Source organism: Melozone crissalis, unplaced genomic scaffold (assembly GCF_028551555.1).
Source record: "Melozone crissalis strain CALT ecotype California unplaced genomic scaffold, PUWL_Pcris_2 ptg000081l_1, whole genome shotgun sequence".
Taxonomy (NCBI): Eukaryota; Metazoa; Chordata; class Aves; order Passeriformes; family Passerellidae; genus Melozone; species Melozone crissalis.
In genome coordinates, this window is record NW_026535858.1 from 12,386,357 (window position 1) to 12,411,653 (window position 25,297).

The 25,297-nt window shown below is 37.4% G+C and overlaps 1 protein-coding gene across 33 annotated transcripts in view; it reads left to right on the top strand.

Annotated features, from left to right (window-relative positions):
• The window catches only part of NRXN1 (neurexin 1), a 680,932-nt gene that overhangs the window by 564,738 nt on the left and 90,897 nt on the right, over nt 1–25,297 (top strand). For 22 of the 33 annotated variants that reach the window (XM_054290267.1, XM_054290270.1, XM_054290273.1 and 19 more), the window contains 2 exons: nt 18,651–18,740; nt 20,168–20,487. In XM_054290267.1, the coding sequence (XP_054146242.1) occupies nt 18,651–18,740; nt 20,168–20,487 (410 nt within the window). The remainder of the gene's footprint in view (nt 1–18,650; nt 18,741–20,167; nt 20,488–25,297) is intronic. The other 11 variants (XM_054290287.1, XM_054290288.1, XM_054290290.1 and 8 more) reach the window with 1 other exon arrangement.

The window sequence follows — 25,297 nt, forward strand, 5'->3', positions numbered from 1 at the left end:
CTCCCTGGGATTCTGTCTGTGCTGAGGGCTCCACCTGGGAAGGTCAGCTGGTACCTGTTATAGTTAAACTTTCTCTGGTTTCCTAGGAGATAATGGGGTATAAATATGAATGAGTTAACATACTTGGGGTTTTTGATTTGCAAAAAAGTCTTTGATGAAGTTCCATGTGAAAACATTCAGGAAGAATTTACCCAGCCCTGGTGGTAAAGGTTGAGTTCTTTGATGGATCAGACTCTCTCTTAGGGAGAACAGGGTCACAGATTCCCACCTAATGAAAGTCAAAGGAATAAATAAATTGATTTTCAATGGAAGTATGATCATTTAAACATTGTTATATATTGAATAATATTGATTTTTCTAATATAGAAGTTAGAAACCATACAGGCTGTGAGACAAATTCAATATTACTACAGAAAAAAAAAAAATTAGTGAATGAAGAATTTAAAAAATTGTGCTTCCTTTAACAAGCAATGAAAAAACAAAATGGAAAAATGAAAGGTAGAAAAATCTAAGAAGATATTTTGAAATAAAAGCATTTAATAATCCAAAATTTTTACTTTTTTGAAATTCAGAAATTATTGGTTTTGTGCAATTTATTTGCATTTTTTCTAGAAAGAGAGATTTTGCAAAATCTTCATTGGCTTAAACATTTCAATCAAACAAAGCATTTTCTATTCTTATCTCAGAGTTATAACAACAACTGACACTGTTGAATATGCATCATAGCAGTAAAGTTGATCTATGAAAGATAATGCACATGGGTGAGATAATCTGAATTTTCGTAGAAAATATTTTTAATTGGTTGCACTGGCTCAAGACAAAGGTTCAATGCTGTACACAGCTCATGGATTATTTCATTACCAGTCAAAAAATAAGTTCTGAGAAGGTTTAGAATGCTAAAGAAAATATTAATGGAACTGTATTTGAATCAATGGGCCACTTTCCCTGCAAAGGATTAGTGGCTTGGATTTTTTTTTTCCCATTCCAATTTCCTTTTTTTCCCTGCATTTGTATTTAAAAGTAAGGTTAGTGATAGAAGACCTTAAGAAATTAGAAATTAAAATGTACTGGGTCAAGTCTGCTTCTTTGCATAAATTGCTTCTCTTAGAGACTAGCTTAGAAGAAACGTCCTACTCTTAAGAAATCCTTTTGCTTTCATTCCAAGCACTTTCCAGTTCATCCCACTTTATTCTTACATGTCTTTTTCAGAATAGTTTTCTCATTTCTCTACTCATCATAATAACCTTTCTTCGATGCTTTTTTTGTTTTGAATTTGCTTTTCAACTGCCCACGTGTTTGAAAATGGACAGTATGAGAACACTAGGACCTCAAGGATATATGAAGACAGTAATGCAGATATTAATTTGGCATTTTAAGAACTTAATTTTCTTTTTCATACCTCAGAACTGGAAAGTCCAATGTCATTCTGTAGCTGATTACCTGCTGAATGTTTTCCCTCATGAATTCTCTATCAAAGTGTCCCAACTTAGGGCAAGAAGGGGTGTGATTGGTCCTATATCTTAAGTGTGTGACCTGCACTTTGTAGTGTAAGCCTTGGTGTCACTTTTGTTGATTCAGAGGGGCTCTGCTCCTCTTGACTGATATCTGTAGCCCCTTTAGCATTACCACCATGTCTGCTTTCACATCATCTACAGATTCATTGTGTGGATGGCACTTTATACTGAGATCAGTGAAGAAAATACAAAAGATGATTTATTGCCAAACTCAGCTTGGGTACTTTCTTAGGAGTTCCACCAAGGTAGTTTTTCTGGGGAAAAACCATTGTTTTTCCTTGCAGTTGTATCTGCAGTGGCTTCTTTGGTAGCTCCTATGACACAGTCTAATGCAATTTGGGAATTCACAGTGATATTCCTCTTGTTAACTCCATGTGGAACTCAGCATTGAGTTTATCACATTTCTGTGACTAAAACACATGCAGGCCTTCCACACGTTCAACTAGATGGCATCAGTTCCCCAAAATACGTGGAGAGCTTTAGTGCATCTGACCCACCTACTATGTCTTGAGGCCTTTTATTTTTCAAATACAGTTAATTTAGTGGGGAACATAAGGGACAGAATATGGTACAGCTGACACATTGGCAGGTCTGAATGTGACAACAAGGACTGCTTATCATCTGTGTGAGTGATTCACTGAAAAGCTATAGAGGGTGCTGAATGAAGGGGGAGTTTCAGGGAGGAGACAGCTCCAGGGCTGGTTCCTGGAAGGAGAGGCATCTTGGGAACATGGGTGTGCATCGAGTGTGAGGCAAGGCAAGCAGACCTTGGATTCAGAACCTGTCAATAGCTACAGCAGCAGGATATCAGTCTCTGCATGAGACAGAGGAAGGAGGAGAGAACAAACCCTTGTTCGATGCTATTCTTTGTGTTTTTGGGGTTTTTTTATTCAGCTTTTTACCATACGCTTTTCACACTCCTGTGTTTTTTTCCAGAGTTAATCCATGATTTGCTACATGACATCATATCCAATCCATTCCTGAAATCCAGAAAATTAGATATACTTCATTTCCTTCATCTAGAAAATGAGTTAGCTTGTCCAATACAGCTGTTAAACTAGCCTAACATGATTTGGTAAAGTTCTGTGTTTTATCTCATTTTCCAATTGCTTTCATGTCTTTAATTATTTCTTTTAAAATTTGTTCTAAAGCAGCATGCATGGCTAAGGTCAGACTAAATACTTCAACTGGGTAGTTTTTAAATTCTACTTATGTAGAGCTATTACTTTGTCTGTTCCCTGCTACAAGAAATAACACATCTCATTGGATACCTGGATTTAAAAACTCCTGGCTGCTTCTTTTTAAGTTCTGGGATAGAGATAATCTTTCTCACTTTCTGGCCACACAAGTTCAGTCAGAATATGCACATTGCTATTTTCAGAGCTATGGAGATCTATATTAAACACATTCCTGTTAGTCAATTCAGTCTGATCCCTTGGATCACCATCAATCTTCCTATAAAGTAATTCTCCTTGATTCTATGCTATGATCTCTTTTTGTTTATAGCACTATAGAATCTCTGGCTTTTGAATTTAGTTTACTGTCTTTGGGAGGTTCTTTGGGTAAATTCTGGCAGCATTTTTTGAGTATTGATTTATTTTTCTAATTCTGAAAGGCACTGCTGTCTGTACTGAGAAAGTCTGTGATTTTAACTTCCTGTAACATAGCCTGCGATAGTGCAGTTGTTCTGTCTAGATGATCTCCCCTGGTATATTTTAACCTTGCAGGTGCAAACTTTAAAAAAAAAAAAATATATATATATATAATAATTTAAATAATTTATAGCATTTCTAAGTGCCATTCCTGGCTGAATCCAGCCCCTTACACTGATTGCATAATCCGACTTCCTTCAGGTTATCAAATTTTGTTCTTTTTAAATCAAGAATCTGATTTACAGGCTTATTTTTAGTTGTCCTCATATTAATTTAAGTCAACTCCTGATCACTCAATCAAAAAATGTTTCCTACAATTAACTTTTTTATGATGTCTCCAATACTTAGCCAAAGCAAAGATAAAATTGCATTATTTTTTGTTGATTTTGTCTGGACAAAATCCTCAATGAGGATTTACTATTATAGGAAGCTGAAATCTACCTATATTCATATTATGATGTCCAGTTATAATATTATTAAAATGAGGCATTATACCAGAGGGCAAAATAATGGTATGGGCAACTAAAAATAAGACAAGGAGTTATTTAAAACTCAATTCACTAAGTTCTCCAGAATAAAGACAGAAGAAACTATTCTGGAAGCAGGAATCAAAATACATGAAAAATTCATCTAAGTTACTGAGACACAAACCAGCAGTCAAGTGATGGATGTAACTAGGCCAGTGTGCTACCTTTCCTTTGTAATTGCACAACTGATTTCTTGCATGTTTTTCTCATTTCATACAGCTCTGACTGCTCTTTGGTTATGATTAAATGTATTTGTCAGCACGCACACAGGTCTCACATTCTGTATCATTTTATTGTCGATGTGAAAGATTGATGTTAAAAAAAATGGAAATTTATTTTCCCATTCTCTTTGGGTGAGCCTCTGCTGCAGCTTACTCAAAGTCAAGAAAATTTTTTTTTTTGCTTTAAAAAAAGCATTTCTGCCCTTTGAGAGATTATGAAATTGTTCTATCCTGCTGCTCTCTTTAAATAAAGAACCTAGGTGATACCCAAACAAAGCACTACAGTAAGTCTCTTTTCAAAAAGTGGTTTCAGTAAAATTTCCCAAATCAGCTTTTTAATTTGACAGCTTATCATGTCTTTCTGTCAGATAATGCAATATAATAACGCTTCTTTGAGTCTGCAGACAGATTTTTTTTCCCCCTTTTATTTTTCATGTTGGATATCCTGGTGAAATACAAAGGCTCATCCCTTCTTAGGCTTGTTAGATCCTGTAATTAAATTCAGATCTTGATAAAATGTGTGGCACAGTTGTCATTACTTGATCACAGAAGGTATAACACCTTTCAGTTAGATACAGCAAGGTGGCACAATGGAAGGAGAAAGAAAATGTCAAATGAGCAGTGATTCAGAAAAGCGTTTTTCAAATACTGAAAGAAACAGAAATGTGCTCTTTTCGTCTCTTTTGGCAGAGGATGGGCCAATGCCTGCTTTCCATAATTAGGCACAGGGTGATATGGAAATGGAATTTTTGAAGACAACAAGCTCCAGGGATTCAAGCTAGAGGAATAAAATGGGAATGAAAACAGACCTAAGAATGAGATATTGCAGATCTGTCTCAGCTGGTCCCTTTCACCCTTTCAGGAAACCCTTATCTATTAACAATTTCCAAAAGTCAGGTCACAAAAGATGAAATATTGCCAATACTTAGAGGTTCTATTACAAACTTGTATTTGTCTTGACACAGGTTTTCTGTGTAACCTGCAGCATTGTACTTGCCCAGTCCAGTAGGGTAAGCTAGAAATGGAGGATTAGCATCTTGTCAGTCAAGAAGAGAACAATTTACTCCAACTCTTCCCCAAGGAATTTTAGCTGCATAGTTTCCTTAACAATATAATGCTGGTATCTCTGATGGCATCAATGATTTAAAAGGAATTCGTCATTCTTCTTTGTCTTTCCCAGGGGCAGGACTGTGTTGTCAGTGCAGAGACTTGAACAGATTCCTTTGTTTCTCTCTCCTTCCAGCCCCTAGTGGGTTTGTAATATCTCATTACACAGGACTTTACATAATTTGTCACTCTCTGGGCCAAACCAATGATTCTCTCCCCCCACTGGAATGATTTCTGTGTAGCACTGCAGTTGGTGTGTTTGTGACAGTGCCCCTGTCCTGAGATGCCTCCCTGGATGAGCACACTCATGTGCCAGCTCTGAGGCTCCCAGGGGCTGGTTGAGCATAGAGTACAACGCTGAGTGCCTCTCCTGCAGTGCTCTCTATTTCCATTATCCTCTGGGGCAAGCCTGGAGTCAGTCTGCAGTGGGAGCCTTTCTCAGGACAGAGAAAATCAATGTGGTGTTGAGCCTTCCAACCAGACAATCTATCACATGGAGAACAAAATTAATTTCTCTGCAGTGCTATTGTGTTTTAGGTGCTCTCGGAAGATGAGGTATATTTTTATTTGGGGCACATTCGTGCATGTGTCCCCAATATATTTTACTGGTGGCATGAGGTGTGACAGCAGTATAGTACTTTATGTCTGCAGGATAAGAACCTCCATTAAACTAACTAATTCAGGAATAGTCACTATAATTCATACTGCAGCAGGGAAAACAACAACTTGCTCTGTCCCAGATATATTTTCCAGGGAGAGAAGTGCATTAAGCAAGTATCCAGAAGGATGCAAATCATTGCTGCCTGGAACACATGAGCATGCACATTCTTTAGACTCTCTCCCCTTTGTGCCCTGTGAACATGGGAGAGAAGCTGCACACCCATCTCTTCATCTTGTGGTGTGATTAGATTTCTTGTCTTAAGCCCTGTTATTTAAAAAACAAACAAACAAAAAGCATCTTGCAACTGCAGCATCTACACTGTCAAAATATTTCTTTTATTTAATACTTTTTATTTGAGATTAATGTTGCACCTTAATGTTGTTGTTAATGTTGCACCTTAGTTGCAACAATACAAATTCTGCTGTATTATATCATGCATATACAATTAAGTTCAGTGTGTTCCAGGAGTTTCAAAGAGCTGCCTTGACCCTAGCAGTGTATAGCTAAGCCAAAGTATAGTTGGTTTTTTGTTGTTTTCTTTTTCTTAGTCGATCCTACCTGTCAAAAAAGAAAACCTTGTATGATTTATATAACCTAGAACTTTCATGAGTTTCACAAGGGGCAGATTGTGTAGTATACAGCTTTTCAAATAAATTTGAAGCAGAAATTGAATATCCCTTAGTGTATCAGAAGCATGAAACATTGTAAAGGGCATCCTAATTTCAGCTCCTTTCATGCAGAAGTTAACTGTTAAAGGCAGTGAAATTATGCTCTTAGAAATTGGTTTAATTGAGATGTGAATGGTTTATTTTCCTCAGTGAACTATTTCTAAGGCATTCAATGGCTTTTCTGGTGCAGCACTGGGTATAGTGGACATTAAAAAATGAATGAAACACAATATCATCAAGGTTAAGCATATATAAAGACAATTTTGATTTTCCTGTTTTACAGATCTTATGGGCATTAATATAGGAGAGGTTTAAATTTTTTTAAATTACAGTTTATACAATAGGGAGAGAATAATAAATATGTCCTTTGCAAAAGAACAAATGGTGCTAAAAATATAACTGTAGCTGGGTACAGGGCTCAATCTTGAAAGCACACTCTCATTTTCAGAGCTTGGTAATTTCCTCATAGCAATTTTTAACCAAAGGATTCTTCAGCATCTCACTTTAGGCCCCAGTCCTGGAGCTTCTCTCATGTAAATTCAAGTGAGTTTCTGCAAACGCAGTTATGGCTGCACTATCAGTTCCAGAAAACTGGGATAGGATATGGTACACATGAAGGATTTGGACAGAGAGGTTTCAGACTCAGTTTCAGTATCTCTCCTCCCCTTTTATTAAGTTCTCTGGTGCTCATTGGTATCCTGTGTGTAAAAACCATCCTCTAAGAGCCAAATTAGAATCAGAGAGGAGCAGCACTGCAGAGGGCAGTGTGGCAGTGACTTTGGGGACCCTGCAAATCACAGCCACACATCTCATTTTCAATCCCAAATTCCTCATCCAAGTGGTGAGCAGTAGATGTAGTTAATTTTTCATTAGTCAGCCTCAGGTAATAAGCTCAGAATTGCATAAAACTGATGGTTCTCGGTGAGGGGCACTCACTGAATGCAACTTCCCCCAACCACTGGGGTTCTCTACTGGCTCTAAAAAGCTTATGGCAATGCAAACAGCGTCCTGGAGAAATAGAATTCCAAGAAGACTCTTGTGGGGGTCTCGTCTTCCAGGTTTCTCCACATGAAACACCACAGTAGGCTGTGAAAAAGGAGTTCATGGAAATGGCTTTGTGAGCACAAAAGGCTAAAGCATTAAGAATTGGGGAGGATTTTAGCACCTTTTGCAGCACTTTGAAACAAGCTCTGGAACAAGTATCGAAGTCTGTACGTGGGGTCTTTGGTTCTATAGAAGAAAACAAATTGGTGTGTGTGTAATGAGAACCCCGGAGAGGCACAATCTTAAGTGATTTATATTATCAAAAAGAAAACTATGCAGTGACTTGATTACAGCCTGAGTGCTTTCAGGAGGAAAAAAACAGTAGATGCTTACAGTGCTCTTTAGCTGTTCCTAGAAAGCTGTAACCAGAGCTAGGAAATTCATGGAAGAAATGAGCACAGAATTTCAACAGTGAGCCTTGGTGCTCACTTCTGAGAGGTTTACCTCATGGTGTGTCATCACATCAGGAGAAGGTGGTTCCCTGGAAATCCTGATTGAGCTGGTTATAAATTAACCAAAGAATAGTTTCATGGCTGAATACCTGCTTTAGTCATATCCTTTGATGTGCAGTTGACATTAGTGCTATGTCTTAGGAGTGTACTATCAATACACTCCTTAGGATATTGCTATGGCACCACTGTGTTCATAATGCTGATATAGCAAATAACTTTCCAGGAATTAAAGTCAGAGTAGGAAAAAAAAAAAAGTTTCCAGGCATCATTTCTATACCCAGAAACATTACTGTGCTAATCAAAAGCTATGTGATACCTTAAACATGTCAGTCCTAATGCATCAAACTGAGAATGTGCTTGCAAAAGAGCAGAAAGAGAGTACTGGAAATATTACTTAAACCCTAGTAAAACACTTATCTTTCTCTTTATCAGCTTTGTATATTTATACATCCATAAACCCTGATAAATTCCTGTAAGGAATGATTTTTAGTTAACTGCTGGCTTATCCATTCCATCTGATAGCTCACAGTTTGTTGCATGTAATTTTTGCAGTAGCTGACTTTAGTTAAAGGGCATTCCACGGAGTTAGCCTGCATGCAGCTTTTCCAGCTGAGCTGGAGAGATGAGCCATGCTGCAGGAGTGTGTCAAAAATAATCTGCTGCCTGTGCTCTTCCCTTATCTGTCATAGCTCTGTGGATGCAAGCACCATGGGTGTTCTGTGCAGAAAACAAAATGGGATGCTACTCCAGTCCTTGTCAGAATCCCGTTTTAGCCCTGTACTTTATTGGTGGTAACAACCCACCCTGGCAGTTAGACATATTTTAGTGTTAATTGAATATACTTCTGCCTCATACTTTCTAAGTTTCACTGTTCTGCTTTAGAAGCAGTGGCAAACTTGTGGAATAAAGGAACAAAGGAATAAAAGCAAGGACAGGAGGCAGCTTCCTTTTCCCATGGAATCTGCTGAGCCCATGCCAGTAATTTCATGGCTGATAATGAACAGTAGATTGATGGACTGATGTAGTCCTTCCTGCTCAGAGGCCTGAATTTTGTCTTGAAATATGCTTATTAGACTGGAATGAATGAATATTTTATTAGTAAGTCATCTGCCCATTTTAGCTGTTAGTGTATTATCTGCTTTGAATTAGATGCTTATTTAATACTTCACTTTGCTCAGTACCATCATTTAGAAATAAAAATAATTTAAATAGCATAACACATTATATTTAATAATGCATTAGTGCTTCATGTTAGAGGAGCTACAAGAGTTCATAAAGCTGGAAAGATGATAATAGCCTTATTTAATTTCAATATGGTGGGTTTCAGTATGTTTTTAAAAGGTCAAGTGGTTCCCTGAGAAAAAGTAGATGTGTAAATCGTGCTAGCAGAGCTATTTTCCTTCTAAAGTTGATCTTTTTCCCATTTAACATTTCATAAGTGTTTCAAAGCAGCAGTCAGGTCTACACTGTGGGTATCGCATCACCAAATGGATTTTTGTAAAACAAAATGAAAAATTAAACATATTGACAGCTGAATAGTGATAATCTATTTTCTTGCAAATTCATATATGCTTAAATAATTCAATACTGATTGTTTCTGCATTCTGATGTCTCAGCTCAGATTTGCTCTGCAAATCAAGCCAATAAATTTATACCTACATGAAAGTTAGCTGCTGGCTTTGCACTGCCCATCCAAAATGTGTCCTAGTTAGGTTTGAAAACAGAGCAGCTCCTCATATCAAAGTGCGTCCTGGGCAAGAGCCTAAAGCACAGGGATGTCTTGGTTTAGCTGGTGCAGGATCCACACGTGTTAGGACTGGCTTTGGAGTCACTGGCTTTCCTTTCTGGAGGCCCAGGGCTTCCTTGACACCATCTGTCACCTGGAAACGTGCCAGCAGAGATCTGATCAAAGATGGTTTCAGGCCGTGATTTAGGAAGGCACCAGAGAATTCCTTCTGTGCTCAGTGCTCAGTGTGCCTTCATGGAGTTTTGAAGAACAGGGTGCACTGAAATGGAATTTCCATGGATGTGGTTTGTGCCAACACTTGCAGCCCATCTCCGGCCTACTCCCCACACAGCTCTTTACTCAGCAGTGGCTCGTTGTCCCATTTTTAAACAAATAGTATGAGAAGTCATAAAGCAGAGCTATCAGGAGAGGGATAAATGTGTTATGGTAACCAGGCTTTCCTTTCCTTGAGAACCTCCTAAACCATACAAGAAGGAAAATATAGAGGAGTTTTGAATAGAGAAATTCAGAGTATCTGAGCACTGAAATGTTCTTCAAAATTGCCATCTCAAAACAAAATCAAATGTTTCGCAACAGTTCTTAGTATTCTAGGCTGTACTAGAATGTAGTACAGCCTAGTACAGTAGATTTTTTTGTAACAGCAAAAAAATCCCAAAAACCCAAACATATATATATTTATTTATTTATTTATACATACATATATATATTTATTTATTTATATATACATACATATATATATATAATATATATAACATAATCATTCACAAGGGGAAAAACCTTAGCTAACTGGAAATGTGTTGTAGATTATTAGAAAATGAGCTGCGTTTTATAAAAAGTTAAAATAATATGCAACATATCTTAGTTTACAGGGGAATTATTAGTGATTTTTAAAAAAAGATATAAATAGGAAATCAGATTATTTCAATTTTTAACAGATGAGATTAAACCTCTTCAGGGAGTCTACTCACAGCCATTATGCTTTTCCATGGTGGTGGTCTCGTTGTAGTTCTGCAGTCCTAAAGCACTCCTTTGCTTTTATCTCAGTGAGCATCTGTTTCTATTATTTACAGTTTCTGTTTCTGTGGCTTGCCAAAAGCATTATATGTGCAAGTTTAAACTTTTCCATTTGAAATAGATTATTCTTTTATAGTAAAATGTCTGCAAGGTCTAAATACACAAATTGAAATGCCACTTTTGGACAGAACTGAAAGTCTCAAGCTTGCTTTGGCCACGGGCTAGGTTTTTTTCTTTTTTTTTTGCCCTCACTGCTGACACAGAACAGATTTTTATCTCTTAAATGCCATTTTCTGTCTATATGGGCACATTTGGTTTTTTCTGCTTGGCAAAATCTGGTCCAAATAATGACATCTGCTTTCTTCCTGTTGCCTTGTGTGTAATTATGCTTGTCCCTAGGAGAACAAGCTGACACAGCCTGGGCAGGTGCAGCAAGTGTGACAAAGCACCTGCATGTCCCAGGACTTTGGGACATAGATGTTAACTCCAGCATCTTCATGTTTTGTCAAAGAACGTGAAACCAACATCTTTAAAATTTAGGCTGCAGAGACGTTTGTGTGCTGTTGATGAAGGTTGGTGCTGAGTGCTTTGGATTTCATACAGTGTTTATGGATCTGGTCATGTAATGAGCATGACTTTATCTGTGCCCTGCACTGCCCCTGAACAGTCTGCTAAAGCAGTCCAGCTTCAGCAGATTTGGAGATCCCAACTGAAGGCCAATTTTCTCTTATCAGCCACTTAACCAAGAGCAGGATTTAACTCCAGAAGATTTTTTCCAATTGTTTGAGATAACTTTTCATGTGGCAAATTGTCCACAAATAACTTATGGGAAAAATAGATTTTTTCCAAAGCCTTTCACTGACTACAATAAAATGCAAGGATATGAGCAATGACCTTTGGCAGTTTGTCCTTATTCTGATCTCAGAATTTATGTGGTGATTAAACTTAATTAGGAGACTTACCACACAGCTAATAAGTCCTTTCTTATTGATGGCTTCTACCTGAATACTGGATATTCATGGAGTTACAGCCCAGTGGGAATTTAAAATGAGAGCTGAGCACAGTGTTTCCCATTTGCCATTGTTCATTTATGTAATCTATTGTTTCTGTCAAGAGACATTCTATAAGCACCTCTTTTCTAGCATGAAATGAAGATCATCTAGATTGCTGCTTGGAAAAAAGTCAGTAGAGCACCCTCAGTAGCTGCTATCTCAGATCTAGCTAATTTTCAATGCAATAGGCTTGAAACATTCTCCATTTTTCAGTTGTTGAAAATCTATGGAATAAGAAACTGCTTACAGTCAACTTTTGGTTAAATTCATACAGAAAAGGTAACCTTAAATGCTCTGACATTGATTTAGAAACAGTTCAGAGTCCTTTTACCTTGGAGAACTGCAAAATGTCACTCTTGGGGTAATGTGGGATATGGTACCATACTTACAACAATTCATTCCTCTTCAATGATTTCTATCAATTGTCCTGCCTGTTTTAGCAGCAGCCCTATAATATTAGCTCCTTTAATACTACACAGGCAGTACAAAGGATCTTTGTAAAACTCCAGATAACAAAATATGACCTTTAATTTATCAAACCAGTCTTATGTTTTCTTATCTGCTTCTTGTTGCTTTTCATCTTCTCTTGCTTGTTTTTGATATAATACATCAATCTCTCAAAATAAGCCATCCAACACTGCACAAACTGAGACACTGCATTATAGTGAGGAAGTGAGAGTCAGGAAGAGCACACTCTTCATGTAATTAGTAATTAATCCAGTGAAAAATAATCAAAAACAAAAACAGGGCAGAAGGTAGTTGATTTGAAGTGAAATCAACTTCTCCCCCTGCGAGGTTAATGAGAGTTCACAGTTTAATCCTGTAGAAAGTTGTAAAAATATTATTTGCTTTGTTTAATACTCAGGCGTGAAATAAGGAGCTTACAGGTGAATAAGATGTTTTGGTACAGTCTGTAAGATAAATGGACATCTTTCAATAGATGTGGTAATTGTAATCTTAAAGGCAAACCTGAGTTTTACTTCGTTTTTAGCAGCGCTATAACCCCTAGTGAGAGATTCTACTCCTCTGCTATGAGTCATTCTGTGGGCAAATAGTGTCTTTGGATGCTTAATAGTCATTATAAGGAATTTGGGAGTTCCTGTAGGGTGTAAAGGGTCATATTATATTATGGTCATTTAGTATGAGCTTGCCAGGTTTGGCACTTCAAAATTTAAAGTGGTACTTCATGGTGGTTTCTCTCTTTAGAGGTTAAATATTTCTTGAGAAGGTAAGGGATTGAAGAGCTGCATTCTTACTTATTTGTACAGGTTCTTTCTCTAACTTAAGAGCTTCTTTTCACTTTTACCTTCTCACTGAGCTGTTGGTAAGGTTTGTTCAAAATATTTATATTCTGCAACTCTGTGTCTACCTTCCCTCCAAGCACTGGAGGAAGCCCAAATCAGCCTTCTGGGTATGTAACTCCTCATACAACACCTTCAAGACTGACCACTGCATCCTCCACTGCTACAAAGAGACCTGACATCTTTCAGCAGCAGAAAAGAACATACACCTTCATCTGGTCCATCCAGAGCTCACTCCTGGATCCAGCACTGGCTAGACAAGTCTGTCAGCAAAAGCAGAGGTCAGAGCAGTGTTCCCAACTAACACAGTGACTTCCTGAGCTGAACTTGGACCTCTTGCCTACCCCATGCAACCCATGCTGTGCAATGTGTGCACAGTAATGGAAATGGATGGTATGAAAGTGTCACAGACATCTTTTTATGAAAAATCATTTCCTTAGGATTTTTCCTCCTGAGAAGCTCAGAGGCCTCAGGAACAAAATGTAAACATTGATTATCTGCTGCTGTGGAATGCAACAGGTGCATCTGTGACTGGTCTCATGTGATTGTTTGTAATTAATGGCCAATCACAGCCCAGCTGGCTCAGACAGAGAGCTGAGACACAAACCTTTGTTATCATTCTTTCCTTTCTATTCTATTCTTAGCTAGCCTTCTGAGATGAAGCCTTTTCTTCTATTCTTTCAGTATAGTTTTAATGTAATATATACCATAAAATAATAAATCAAGCCTTCTGAACATAGAGCCAAAATTCTCGTCTCTTCCTTCAACATAAGACCCCTGTGACCACCGTCACAATGAAAGAACTTTCGTATAGGACATTACTGAGATTGGGATTTCATTTCCTGGCTATGTGAGACTGTTTGTGGACTGTTTGCCCCCCATATCCCACCCTGAGTTGCTGTGGCTTCCTCTCATGCCATGAAACTGAAATTTCAGTCAGATTTCACCCCTAACTGCATCTGGAGGAGTGATCCGGTCTCTACCTTCCTCTTGAAGATGTCAGGGGAGTCATGGTTCAGAAAGAGCAGTGTCAAGATCATGATGAGCAAAACCAGGGAGAGAGAGTTGTTTATAAATGGAGAGAGACCTTGCTTTCATCACTTTGTTATTTATTTCCCTAAAAGATCACTGGGACTAACAATGTGAATTTGTATTCTGTTAAAGGGTTTGTTTCAAAGAAAATGCTCTCTAGTCTAGCTTGCTCTTCACAGACTCACGATTTTCAACCTTCTTACTTATTCCCTTTCAAGGATGCTGCTATTTCACATCAATAACTGACACCTTTATTTCAGAGCACAAAATAGAATTACACTCCAGCCCTGACAATATAATAAATCAGGAGGGATAAAATACATATTAGTGAAGTTCACATAGTTGGTTTGTCCCAGCTGACCTATAGATATAAAGGTATGATTAAAGTTTTTTTTGGACTGCTTCTTCTCAGTTGTGACACAAGATTTAACTCTGACTCAAAGACTTGACCTTTGCTGCTCTTCTCTGCTTACCTTGATTCTTTGGAATTATTGTTATTCCCTTGAAGCCTTTCTGCCAGTATGGAATTAACACTCTGTTGTGACAAAATATTGTGTATTTGGCAGAAGAATGAAGCCATCTAGAATTCAATCAGGTTAGACAATGTCACGGTGCACATCCTGAGTGAATCATTTCCACCCAGCTTTTTTAATCAAAGAAATCTTGGCCATAGAACCTGGAAGAGTAATGCTGGATAGTCACATAGCTGTCTACAATTAAATTTTAGGCACATGAGGTTGGTTTTTTTTTATGAATTACGATTGAAAGGGTGCCTGCCAGAGCACTTAATCTTTTCTGATGGGTAACAGAATAAAATCTCAAAGCTGCAGGTTTATTTAGAGCATGAAAAAATTTATTAACCTTCTTGGAAGTGTTTTTACTGAAGAAGTTCCTTGTGGTTCACCATATTGGTAAAAACAAGCATAAATAAAGGAAGGTAGAAAAACGTGAACTGAATACTCCTGAGGAAAACAGTCTGTGGTATTTATGGTTTCTCTACTGGGGATGAGATTATAAGATGAGGGAAATGCATACAGTTTAGTGTGTCTATCCAGATTTGTTGTATGACCCAAACCAGATGTTTGGGAAGAATCAGTTATTAAAACTAAGTGTGTTTTTCGTGATGCAGTAAATAGGATTTTTGTTGCTTCTAATGGATTTTCTGTTATTTTCAGTTCTTTGAATATTTTTTTTTCATGTAGTTGTTATGTGTCTACTGGTTTCGTCATTACTAAATCCATGTGTTCTCCTTGAAACTAAATCCAGATAAGTTCCACACCATTTCCCTCTAACCTTTCCATTTATATTGTATACTAGAAGAACTTGAGCTAATGTAATAGTGCCAAATTGAGATGTATTTCACAGTGCACTTTTCCTCTGATGAGGAATGGGCTAATGTAATCAGCAATTATTTTTTTGTGTGACCTTTACAAATCAAATTGTTATTTTCTTGCTTTTCATTTGAATTTTGCTCCCAGTGGTGCAGGACTGCTGCAGCTAGTATGAAACACAATTTATTGACAGAATCACATTATAATAGTCTCAGAAACCATACTTATTGTATGTTTTAATGAAATAATTCAAAGAAATGTATAAGCTGGCCAAGATTAAATTTATGCTGTTAGTTCACAGAGGAGTTTCCAGGGTCACCATAGAGATGTTCTGGAGCAGCTGCAGAGTAGTGAGAGTGTACCTTTCCTAGGATAAATCCCATGTTAGTCATGGAATTGCAACAGAGAGTTGCAGTAGCACTGAGGATCCCATCTGGGAGCTGCAGGGGCTTCTCTTACCACATGGTCCTGATCTACACCCACTGGGTGAATAATCAACACAGTTTAATGCCTCCCCACTATAGGCAATTGTGAACACTTAGCCATAATTTCCTTTGGGGAACTAGAGAGAGTTTAGTTTGTTCATGAAAGGCATCCAGTGAGTAACCGTGTGTGAAGCTGATGAGTGAGTGATGATCTCTATCCATGAGACTTATTTCCATTATGTTAATGTATTCCTTATGCCCACAGACCTCTTCTGAACAACTTAGCCTTTCTTATAAATGACACAGAAGAGTTTCACCCACTCCCCCATTTTTTTTTTAAATATAGATAAGCAAAAAAAAAAAAAAGGGTAGGCAACACTAACTTAAACTCATGATTCATTAACTGTAAGTTAGGGAAGCCATTTAGAAATAGGATGTTCTCTCACTTATTCAGTGACTCAAGTGATAAAGCCTCAATAAAAACTGTCAAAATATCTTATTGAAAAAATAAGTGTGTTAAAAGTAACTGACTATCCGAAAATATAAATTGTTACCTCACTGGTTTAGGTATACATATATACACGCATAATATTTTGATGGAAGATACAAATCCAGAACAGAAACATGTAAGACCGTACATTTTTTTCCTTTTATTTTTTTCTTTTTGTTTTTCTTTTGTTGGTCACATGACCTTTTTATGGAGTTTTTTTCTGGTACTTCTCAAATTTCCATTCAGTCACAGGAAGTTTGCTGTAAGAAAAGGAGGCCAGGATGAAGAAAAGCAATTTTAAAGATCAAAACAGGAGAAAAAAAATTAAAACTTTCTGTACTCTCACATCATCGGAGTGGTTGTGTTGTGATGTGTTTAATTCTAAATTTTCACTTTCTTGGAGAAGTACAAAAGGAAAAGTTTCCGTAAAAAGCTTGATGTTCAGTTTCAGTCCTGTTTTATGGGAAATACATCTAAAACCTGAGAAGAGAGAGAAATGTACATATAAACATGATGTGTATATTTTATATATATATGCATATATGTCCATGTAGTTTTTAATATGACATGCACTTAGATGTTCACATATTTACTCAGAGAAATTGTGGAACCACCCTCTGTGGTTGTCTCAATATGCCCCATCATTGGAAGGGCTCAAGGTCAGGTCAAATGGGCTTTGAGAAACCTGATCTAATGAAAAGTGTCTTTACTCACAGCAGAGGGGAGGGAAGAGATGATCTTCAAACATCCCTTGCAATGATGTCAAACCAAACCATTTCATGATTAGATATTGAAAAGGGAAGGAAAATCTCCACAAAAGCAAATAGGTCAGCTTTTGGCGTGGTGAATGATGTCCATGCTAAACCAAGTGAGGGATGCATGAAACATGGAAAACAGCAGTTCTCAGCACTGTAGAATAAATATCTGCATAAAACCACCATGGTTTCATTTGCAGTTCTTGGGGGCTATTGTACTGACTCTTCCCTGCAAGCCCGTTATGGCTTGTAAATTTGTGACAAACTGGAACACTGCTCTCCTGAATTTGGGTAATATTTCTGTTCAGCAGTTAGCAGTAGGGTCCTTCTAGCTCAAGAAAATATCTTTATGAGCACTATGTGGGCTTACTGCAGTGTGTGCTTATGTTTCCACTGCAGATACAGGACTTGGGTTCTTAGTTGGTTTGGTGGGCTTTGAAGTCAAAGAAAATATGCACATTTCAGCCAGTAAGATTGACTTTGTATTTGGACATGATTTATGAACTGCTTTTTACCAATCTTTCCCTTCTTATCTCTCAGATTCTTTACTAATATGAACCAATAGAATGAAAGTAAAAGATTTGTTGGTCTAAAACTCTGCTGCCTCCAAAAGCCTATACATTGAAGGAAATATTTAGGTTTGCCATTCTCCTAAGTAGCTTTTTAAGTGGTATTCTGAGGGATCAGAACTATATCACTCAAACACAAAAAACTATAATTACAAATAAATATTTAAAGTGTTTCACTAATTATTCCTCATCTGCTTTTATTCTGACTGTACAAGCCTTATTTTATCTCACTGTTTTAGTTAAAGCAGTCAGAGATCTCTGCACTGACTGAGAATAGATACAGTTGGCAAATATGACAAGTTTGTCCCTTGCATTGCTGAGTTCTGGTTAGTTCTTAACTTCTGAAACCCCACCACAGATGGCCTCTTGCTAAATTTTAAAGCACTTGCACGTTTCAGAACCAGGCTACCTTTCAGCAAGTCACTTTTGTCAAAGCCTTGGTGTTCCTTCAAGACATTGTCAAGGAGTCTTAAGAAAATGTACAAACTGTGAATGCCCTGGTCTGTTCTGTACCATGTATTTGAATCTCTGAATTTTATTTAAATGAAGCGAAAAAATGTGTATTTTTTCTGCTTAGGAATAAGTTACAGCAGGACTATTATTAGACAGAAGAAGTAAGTGTGCCTTAGATGGTGATTAAGAGTTGTGTTCTTCTTCTTTAAATGACTAACCTGGAGTGAGAGGTTGGATGTCTTTTGAAAACTTAAACCTGTTTCACCTGAACATGTTTAACTAGTTAATAAGAAACATCAAAAAAGACAAAACCCTGAGGTCAACTATCATTTTTTTGTAAAGCCATTCGATGATGTTTAAATTTGTTTTTTGGGTCTGTCTATAACATAAGTTTAATAACCTAGCTCAAATGCAGATTTCTAATTTTCAATTAACATAGGAATAATTTTGTTTGCTAAAATAAAATAAATGAATGAATGAAAAGTCTGAACCATGAAATGTTCTAGGTAGCACTTTTTAAAATTCCAAATTTCAAAAAATCATGTGGCAACTGTATAGCTCAAGCTTTAAGTATTAACTTTTAACCTTTGACCTTACAGATTTTAACCAATGAAATGTCTCTTTAAACTTTAAAGGAAACAATGATAACGAGCGCCTGGCGATTGCTAGACAGCGAATTCCATATCGACTTGGTCGAGTAGTTGATGAATGGCTACTCGACAAAGGTAAAAAACATTGATTAAAACTTCAAATAAAAAAATAATTTGAACATAACCAAGTAGTGCTTCATTGTAACACTAATAAACATAAAAAATAAATTTCAGTAAAACTAAATTAAAACAAATTTTAAAAAGTAAAATATAGAGTAATATTTGCATACCTTGTATAATAATTTCTATACATTTCTAGAAGTACCAGCTGTTTAATAATCTTACCCTGTTAACTTAAGGTTAAAGGGACTGTTAAATATAATCCACTAACTCAATCTATGAAGGTACTCATAGCAAACATTAACCAAAAATTATAAATCATTCATAGATTATATTACATGTTCCAGCATCTAAATTATTAACTAAAACTATCTGTAGTTATGATATCTTCATTATGGTCCTGAAAAAAAATTTGTTTAAACTGTAGGTGTCTTAAATAGTGGGCAATATGAATTGCCAATCAAAATGAAGTCCCTTTAACGTTTGCAACCTTCTAAGGGGATTTTGGAACAAACACTAATTAAAACAGATCTTAAAGTTGTGTGCATGCTTTTTGTGAGCAGAAACCAAATAGTCACTAAAGTGGCTATTCTATTTACTAAGAGTGGTACTGTTGCTGAGGATTTCTCTGTTTTAATGGAAATGTGCCATGATTTCTCCATCGGTATGTGTATCATTTCTGAAGCCGCTTTTACATCTAAAATCTTTTATTTTAATTGATAGCCTTGCTGAAAGCCAATCAGACATCTATTTTTGAATCTGCTTCTGAGATACTTAGTGCAAACCATGTGTTTCTTTTCAGTGTGTATGTTGGCGGGAAATAAAACATTTAACTACAAAAATGAAATATTTAATTAAAAATGTAAATATTCACTTGCATAAAGATGCAAAAAATTACTGCATAAATTCTTTAAAACTCACTTGACCTAGTGACTTGATGGCAAATATATAAACTTTGTGTGTATATACATATTTGTATATGTCTATACATACATAAACTCATTTGTACATAAAGCTATAGGCTCTATGTGTGGAAAAAAAAAACAACAAACTTTTAAATGTTGGCAGACTTGAAGAAAAAGTTATCTTAAGGAATTAGAGAACCTGGCATTCTTGAGACACACCAAAAGGTTAACACTGCTTTCAGGTAAAAGGGAGAGGGGTATATCTCGTAGTTCCAAACACATTTGCAAATATATTTGATTGGCCTTTTAGCAAAAAACATATAAATCTCAAAACGTTGTAAATTAAGAAAAATGCAAACGCTCTCAAAATTTATGCATTTCATGGACACCTCATTAAAAAGCAATGAATTATGAGTCAAATCCTTTTCTTATAGTTTATTGCTCTCATTTTTCACCCCATGACAATCTCTTATCACTCGTGTAGAGTACAGCGTTCACAATCAACATTTTTGCATGTATATAATATTATCTTCACAGGGCGTCAGCTCACAATCTTCAATAGCCAAGCAACAATAAAAATTGGAGGCAAGGAACGTGGCCACCCTTTCCAAGGCCAGCTCTCTGGTCTTTACTACAATGGCTTGAAAGTTCTGAATATGGCAGCAGAAAATGATGCCAACATCATGATAGAAGGGAATGTGAGACTTGTTGGTGAAGTGCCTTCCTCTATGACAACCGAGTCCACAGCCACCGCCATGCAGTCGGAGATGTCCACGTCAGTCATGGAAACCACCACCACCCTGGCCACCAGCACCGCCAGAAGAGGAAAGGCTCCGACCAAAGAACCCATTGGTCAGGTTAGTCACCTTCCTCACCTTTTGCAAATGTCTTCCCACCTCTGAGCGTGGCTTCCTTTGTCCCATTCCCTCTGCTGATGAAATCGTTCCCCCTTTAAAGAAATGCATGAGTTCCTGTTGAAAGTTTTGTACCGTACACGTCTCACGGATGTGATGCTCACCAGCATTTTGAGGGAAAGTGAGGGCTTTGCTTTTCTTCTAAATTAGGCAAACCTACCAGTTCAGATTGTTCTGATGCTGAGTTACATTGCTCTGTCATCCATCTTCGTAGTGGTGCATATTTTTAAGTACCCTTTCTTCCTTTGATGGCTTACATCGATTACTTTCAGTGTAGGAACGCAGGATGTCTGGAATTAGAGATAATGAAATGAAGTGGTGACTTTATCCATGAGATGGAGAAAAGAGACTTAGTTTTAAGAGAGAACAGGAAGGAGGTGTGAAGACAAAAAGTTGCAAGAGGCTGGAAAAGAGGGAATTTGCACTTTCTCTAGTCCCACGATTGATCTTCTTCCCTGGCAGTATTCCTCACAAGAGGCAAGGACAGCAGAGGGAATTAAGAGCACTCTGCACCATGGGAGATTCAGGCTCCAAGTCATGGGCTGTTGTTTATTGTTTGTTGAGTCTATTTGCATCTCATGAATTTGGTGATATATTAAGTAGCTTTCAGGTTTTGTCAGGATCTCTGTATAATATGTGGGGGAATTTACTTATTGGGAAAGGAGGGAAGAAAAGAATGTGAATGAATTAACCTTCATCTTGAGTAACAGCAGTCAGACACTGTGGTTTAAAAACCTAAAACTTCTTTTACATTTATTCTTTCTTAAAAAAAAAAAAAAAAACAAAAAAAACAAAAAACCAAGAAAAAACAAACAAAAACCCTCAACCAAACCAAGAAAAAAAAAAAATACACTGCTAAAAGCTTTTCTTATGTCCTTTTGGTTTTCACATGCTTGTGTGCCCACTGTGGTACCAAGCCATGACAGACAGCTGCACTCCTGAGATCCAGAAGTAGGACAAGGAACACAGAAAGCACCATGAGGGAGAGACAGGGTGTGCTGAATTAGGTTCATTTGTTCAGGAATGAAGCACATGCAGGTTAGACAGAGGCTGAGGTCAGGTTGTCTGTTTTCTGTGCAAAACCTCAAGTCACAGAGTGAATTGGGGCATCAAATTTGGCACTTCAGCTTTTCTGTCTGTAGTATTTTTGTATGCTTTGTGCTATGGATCAAAAATTATGGTAAAGTAAATGTAAAAATTGTTATTAAACAAACTTGAAGTAGTACATTTAAGTTAAAAATGAGCCTTAAAACAAAAGCATTTTGACTTGCAGGTTGCAGGAGGTTTTAAATAATTATTGTAGCGAGTTACAGAGTTTTAATAAATAGCAATAGATTTTCTTTGTTCTTAATTCTGTTTTAAATAGTATCTTGTACTCTATTATCCAACTAGTCTGACCTCAGTATTTGCAGCAACACAATCTAAGACTTAACCAAATTTACCAAAGGGAAAATGAGTCTCTAAAATGTAGAACACACACATGGTGTGAAATAATTTGAGCTAAATTAATGTTACTAAATTAAAATTAAACAAAGTTTAGCTGTTCCAGTTCCCAGCATACTGTTGGCCTCTGCCACTCTTTAATGTTATTCCCAGGCACAGTTTTGGAGGAAAAATGTCACAGGGGCCATTCTCAGTTGTCACCTTGCATGATCTGTAGGCAGCAGGAATTTACTGGTATAATTGCTGTGCCAGTTGGCCTCAGTTTCTGGGAGTATTCCCCAGTAAAATTTGCACGCTATTTGCATGTTTAGCCACTAAGACTTTTATTTTTGAGATTTTCCAGAGGGATATTTTTGGAAGAAAATTTTCTTAAGCTAACAACTGTGGTGGGGTGTAAATTTTTCTGAAAAGGGGAAACAAAACAATTAGGGCAAAATGACTTTCCAAAGCTTTTGTGTTTCTAGGCCTGAAATGAGGTACGGCCCTTTTTGACTCTATCAGAACATCTATTCAGATTTTAGAGGAGCTCACTGCCACTGGGGCTGAGTGGCCTCAAGGCAGTTGTGCCATTTCCTCATCCCTTTCTGGCTGATGTGGCTGTGCCAAAATGGCATGAGCTCTTTGATCTCCCACCCTAAGGAGCTTCCAGAAGGCTCCAGGACCTCCCAGAGGTGCAGAGCATGGCTGCAAACCAAGTTTTGTGTGAAAGTTTTTGAGTGTGAAAGTTTTGATCAGCCTCTCTCACCTGTTAGCCTGGCTGGGGCAACGACTTCAAGCATCTGATGGGAAGCTCCTGATTTAGGAGCCTGAAAGCAACATTTGTGAGGAAAATATTCCATGGTAATATCACTGCAGCACTTGAGGCATCCTGAGGGTATAAAGGAGCCCTTCTTGACTTCATCTATGTCTGAATGTCCTGCCTGGTGGAATCTCTCTGTGTCATTTCATACACTTAATTAGTCAGGGACTGCACTGGAGCACAGTTTGCCATTAGGCCTTGATTTGATTTTGGGAGATTCATAGCCTCCTAAAGTCAGAGCTGAAATTTGTCTGCAGGATGCTATACTACTCATGCCACAAAGACCTAGGAAAATACTAAATCACCTTAGGGAAATAATTTCTTCTCCTCATTCATACCTGGTTATTATTGTACCTGGATATAAAAATTTCTGAGCTTGTGACCCATAAGGCCCCCATGGGTCTGTCCTGCAGGGTGCTGAGTAATCACTTTCCACCTTAATGTCACTGGACATGAAGGCACTCACCATGTCATGAAAAAAAATCCACCTTTCATTTCTTCATTCTCTTTCATTTTTGTCCTTTACTTTTTCTTTCTCCTGGTTTTTGCTTATATATAACCTCTGCAATGGTGTCAACTACACTGACATATGGTAATGCACAAGAAGAAAAGTTACCTCTCCAGCATTAATTAGGTTACTGAGGAAAATATGCAGCTCAACAGCAATTGCTAATGAAAAAAACCTTACATTACTGCAAACCAGTGCATGGCTGAAATAGAATAGAAGCAAATGATCTAATCAGTCAGAGATTGTTTGCTCCATTTGCAGAAGTATTGAATTAAATTAAAGATTGCAATACTTAAAGAAGATCATTTAAATCTCTATTTATAGGAAAGGTTCTTTTAAAAAACCTACAATGTTTAATTGATGGAGTCTGTGCTCCCTCACAGATATTAACAAAAGCAATATATGATGCAAGATCCACATGGGACTTCCAGAAAGTGTGTTGAATACTGTTGTGCATGATTTTAGATGAAGGAGGTCTTAGTGCTTCTGAGAAAGAAATGTTTTTTGCTGAAGACTCTAAATGAAGGTTTTCCCAGCTTGGAAATATTTTAACAATGGGTGTTTTGGTGATGACAGACATCTTAATTATTGCACTAGGAAATATAAATTTTTCTAGGGGGAGAAAGGTACTCAAAGCTTATTGAATGGCAGTAGTAGGTGAATGCCTGATTTTCCTTAGTGCCTTAAATCCTCTCCCCTACTCTCCCTTTGATTTTAATGGCATTCAAGCTGTCAGCCTCCATGCAGGGCACTGGGTAAACACAGAGGAAGAGTCCCTGCCTCCAGTATCGCATAGAATAAACAAGAGGTATCAGGTAAGGAGGAGGAAAAAAAAGAGGAAATCTGGAGGCAGGAGGAAGAGGGAGATGAAGCAAGCATTGTGTTGTTGCAGTGTTAACAAGTGTGCAGATTCACAGCCATCGTGGGAGGGACGCGTTACTGCCCTGTGGTTTTTTGATCCAGGCATTTCAGACAGCTGCAGGATCACCACAGAGCTGCAGCAGATTCTGCATCTCCTGCCATGCATTGGTGCAGAATTGGCACCAGCTGGGTGGGCAGCAAGATGTTTCCTGTGCTCCACGCTTTGCCATTTACCTGGGGGAAGCCCCAGCCATTGGCAGGGGAGCTGAGGATGGAAGGAGAGTCCTTTGCTCCCCCACACTGCATGGAGGGAGGCTCAACATTTTGCATACCTTTATGAGCATGGAAAGAAAACCCTCAGCTTAATTTTTGCGAGCACAGGACTTGTGTTACATGAAAATATGTGTTGCTAACTTTTAGGGAACCTTTAGTATGCACTCAGCCTCAGAAATCATTAATTTCTTCTAAGAATATCACCTTTTTATGAAGTTATTCAGCAAAATGATACAGTAAAGTTCTTCCTTCTTATTGCCTTTTATTTTTAACACTTTAAAAAAGTCTAATTTGCAAGTTTTTCTGTTCAGTCATGAAGGTGATAAACATCTTTTAAAACTGAAAATAAAGATTCTGGTTTGTAGAACTCCAGGAGATGAAATGTTAAGCTAAACACTGAGTACTGCAAGGCTTGCAATAAAAATTGCAAGAGTTGGCAGAAGCCTGAAAGGCTTCAAAAGGACTTAGAGAATGGGTTTTGCTTGAATTAGGAAAGCCCAATCAGGCCTTTAGTATCTCTTTGGCAAGGCTTTGTGAATCTGTATTAACTGGAAATCATAAATGAAGTGATAGTAAATCAAGAATAATATGCTCATTTCTCATCCCTTTCTAAGGATTTGATTATGACAGCCTATCCACAGACCAGCCTCTACTCTCATGCACTGGAAACCATTTCTGAAAATTGTGTGCAAAATAGCTTTTTAAAATTTTCCATAACATATTCTGGCAGTCCTCCTTGTTCTTATCAATAACACTAAGCCACTTAGCCAGCAATTGCTCTATACTGTGAGATGATTACATGTTTGGGAACAATAGGCACTGATTTTTGGTCAGGCAGAACTAAATCAATGAACTGAAATTTGGTCAGT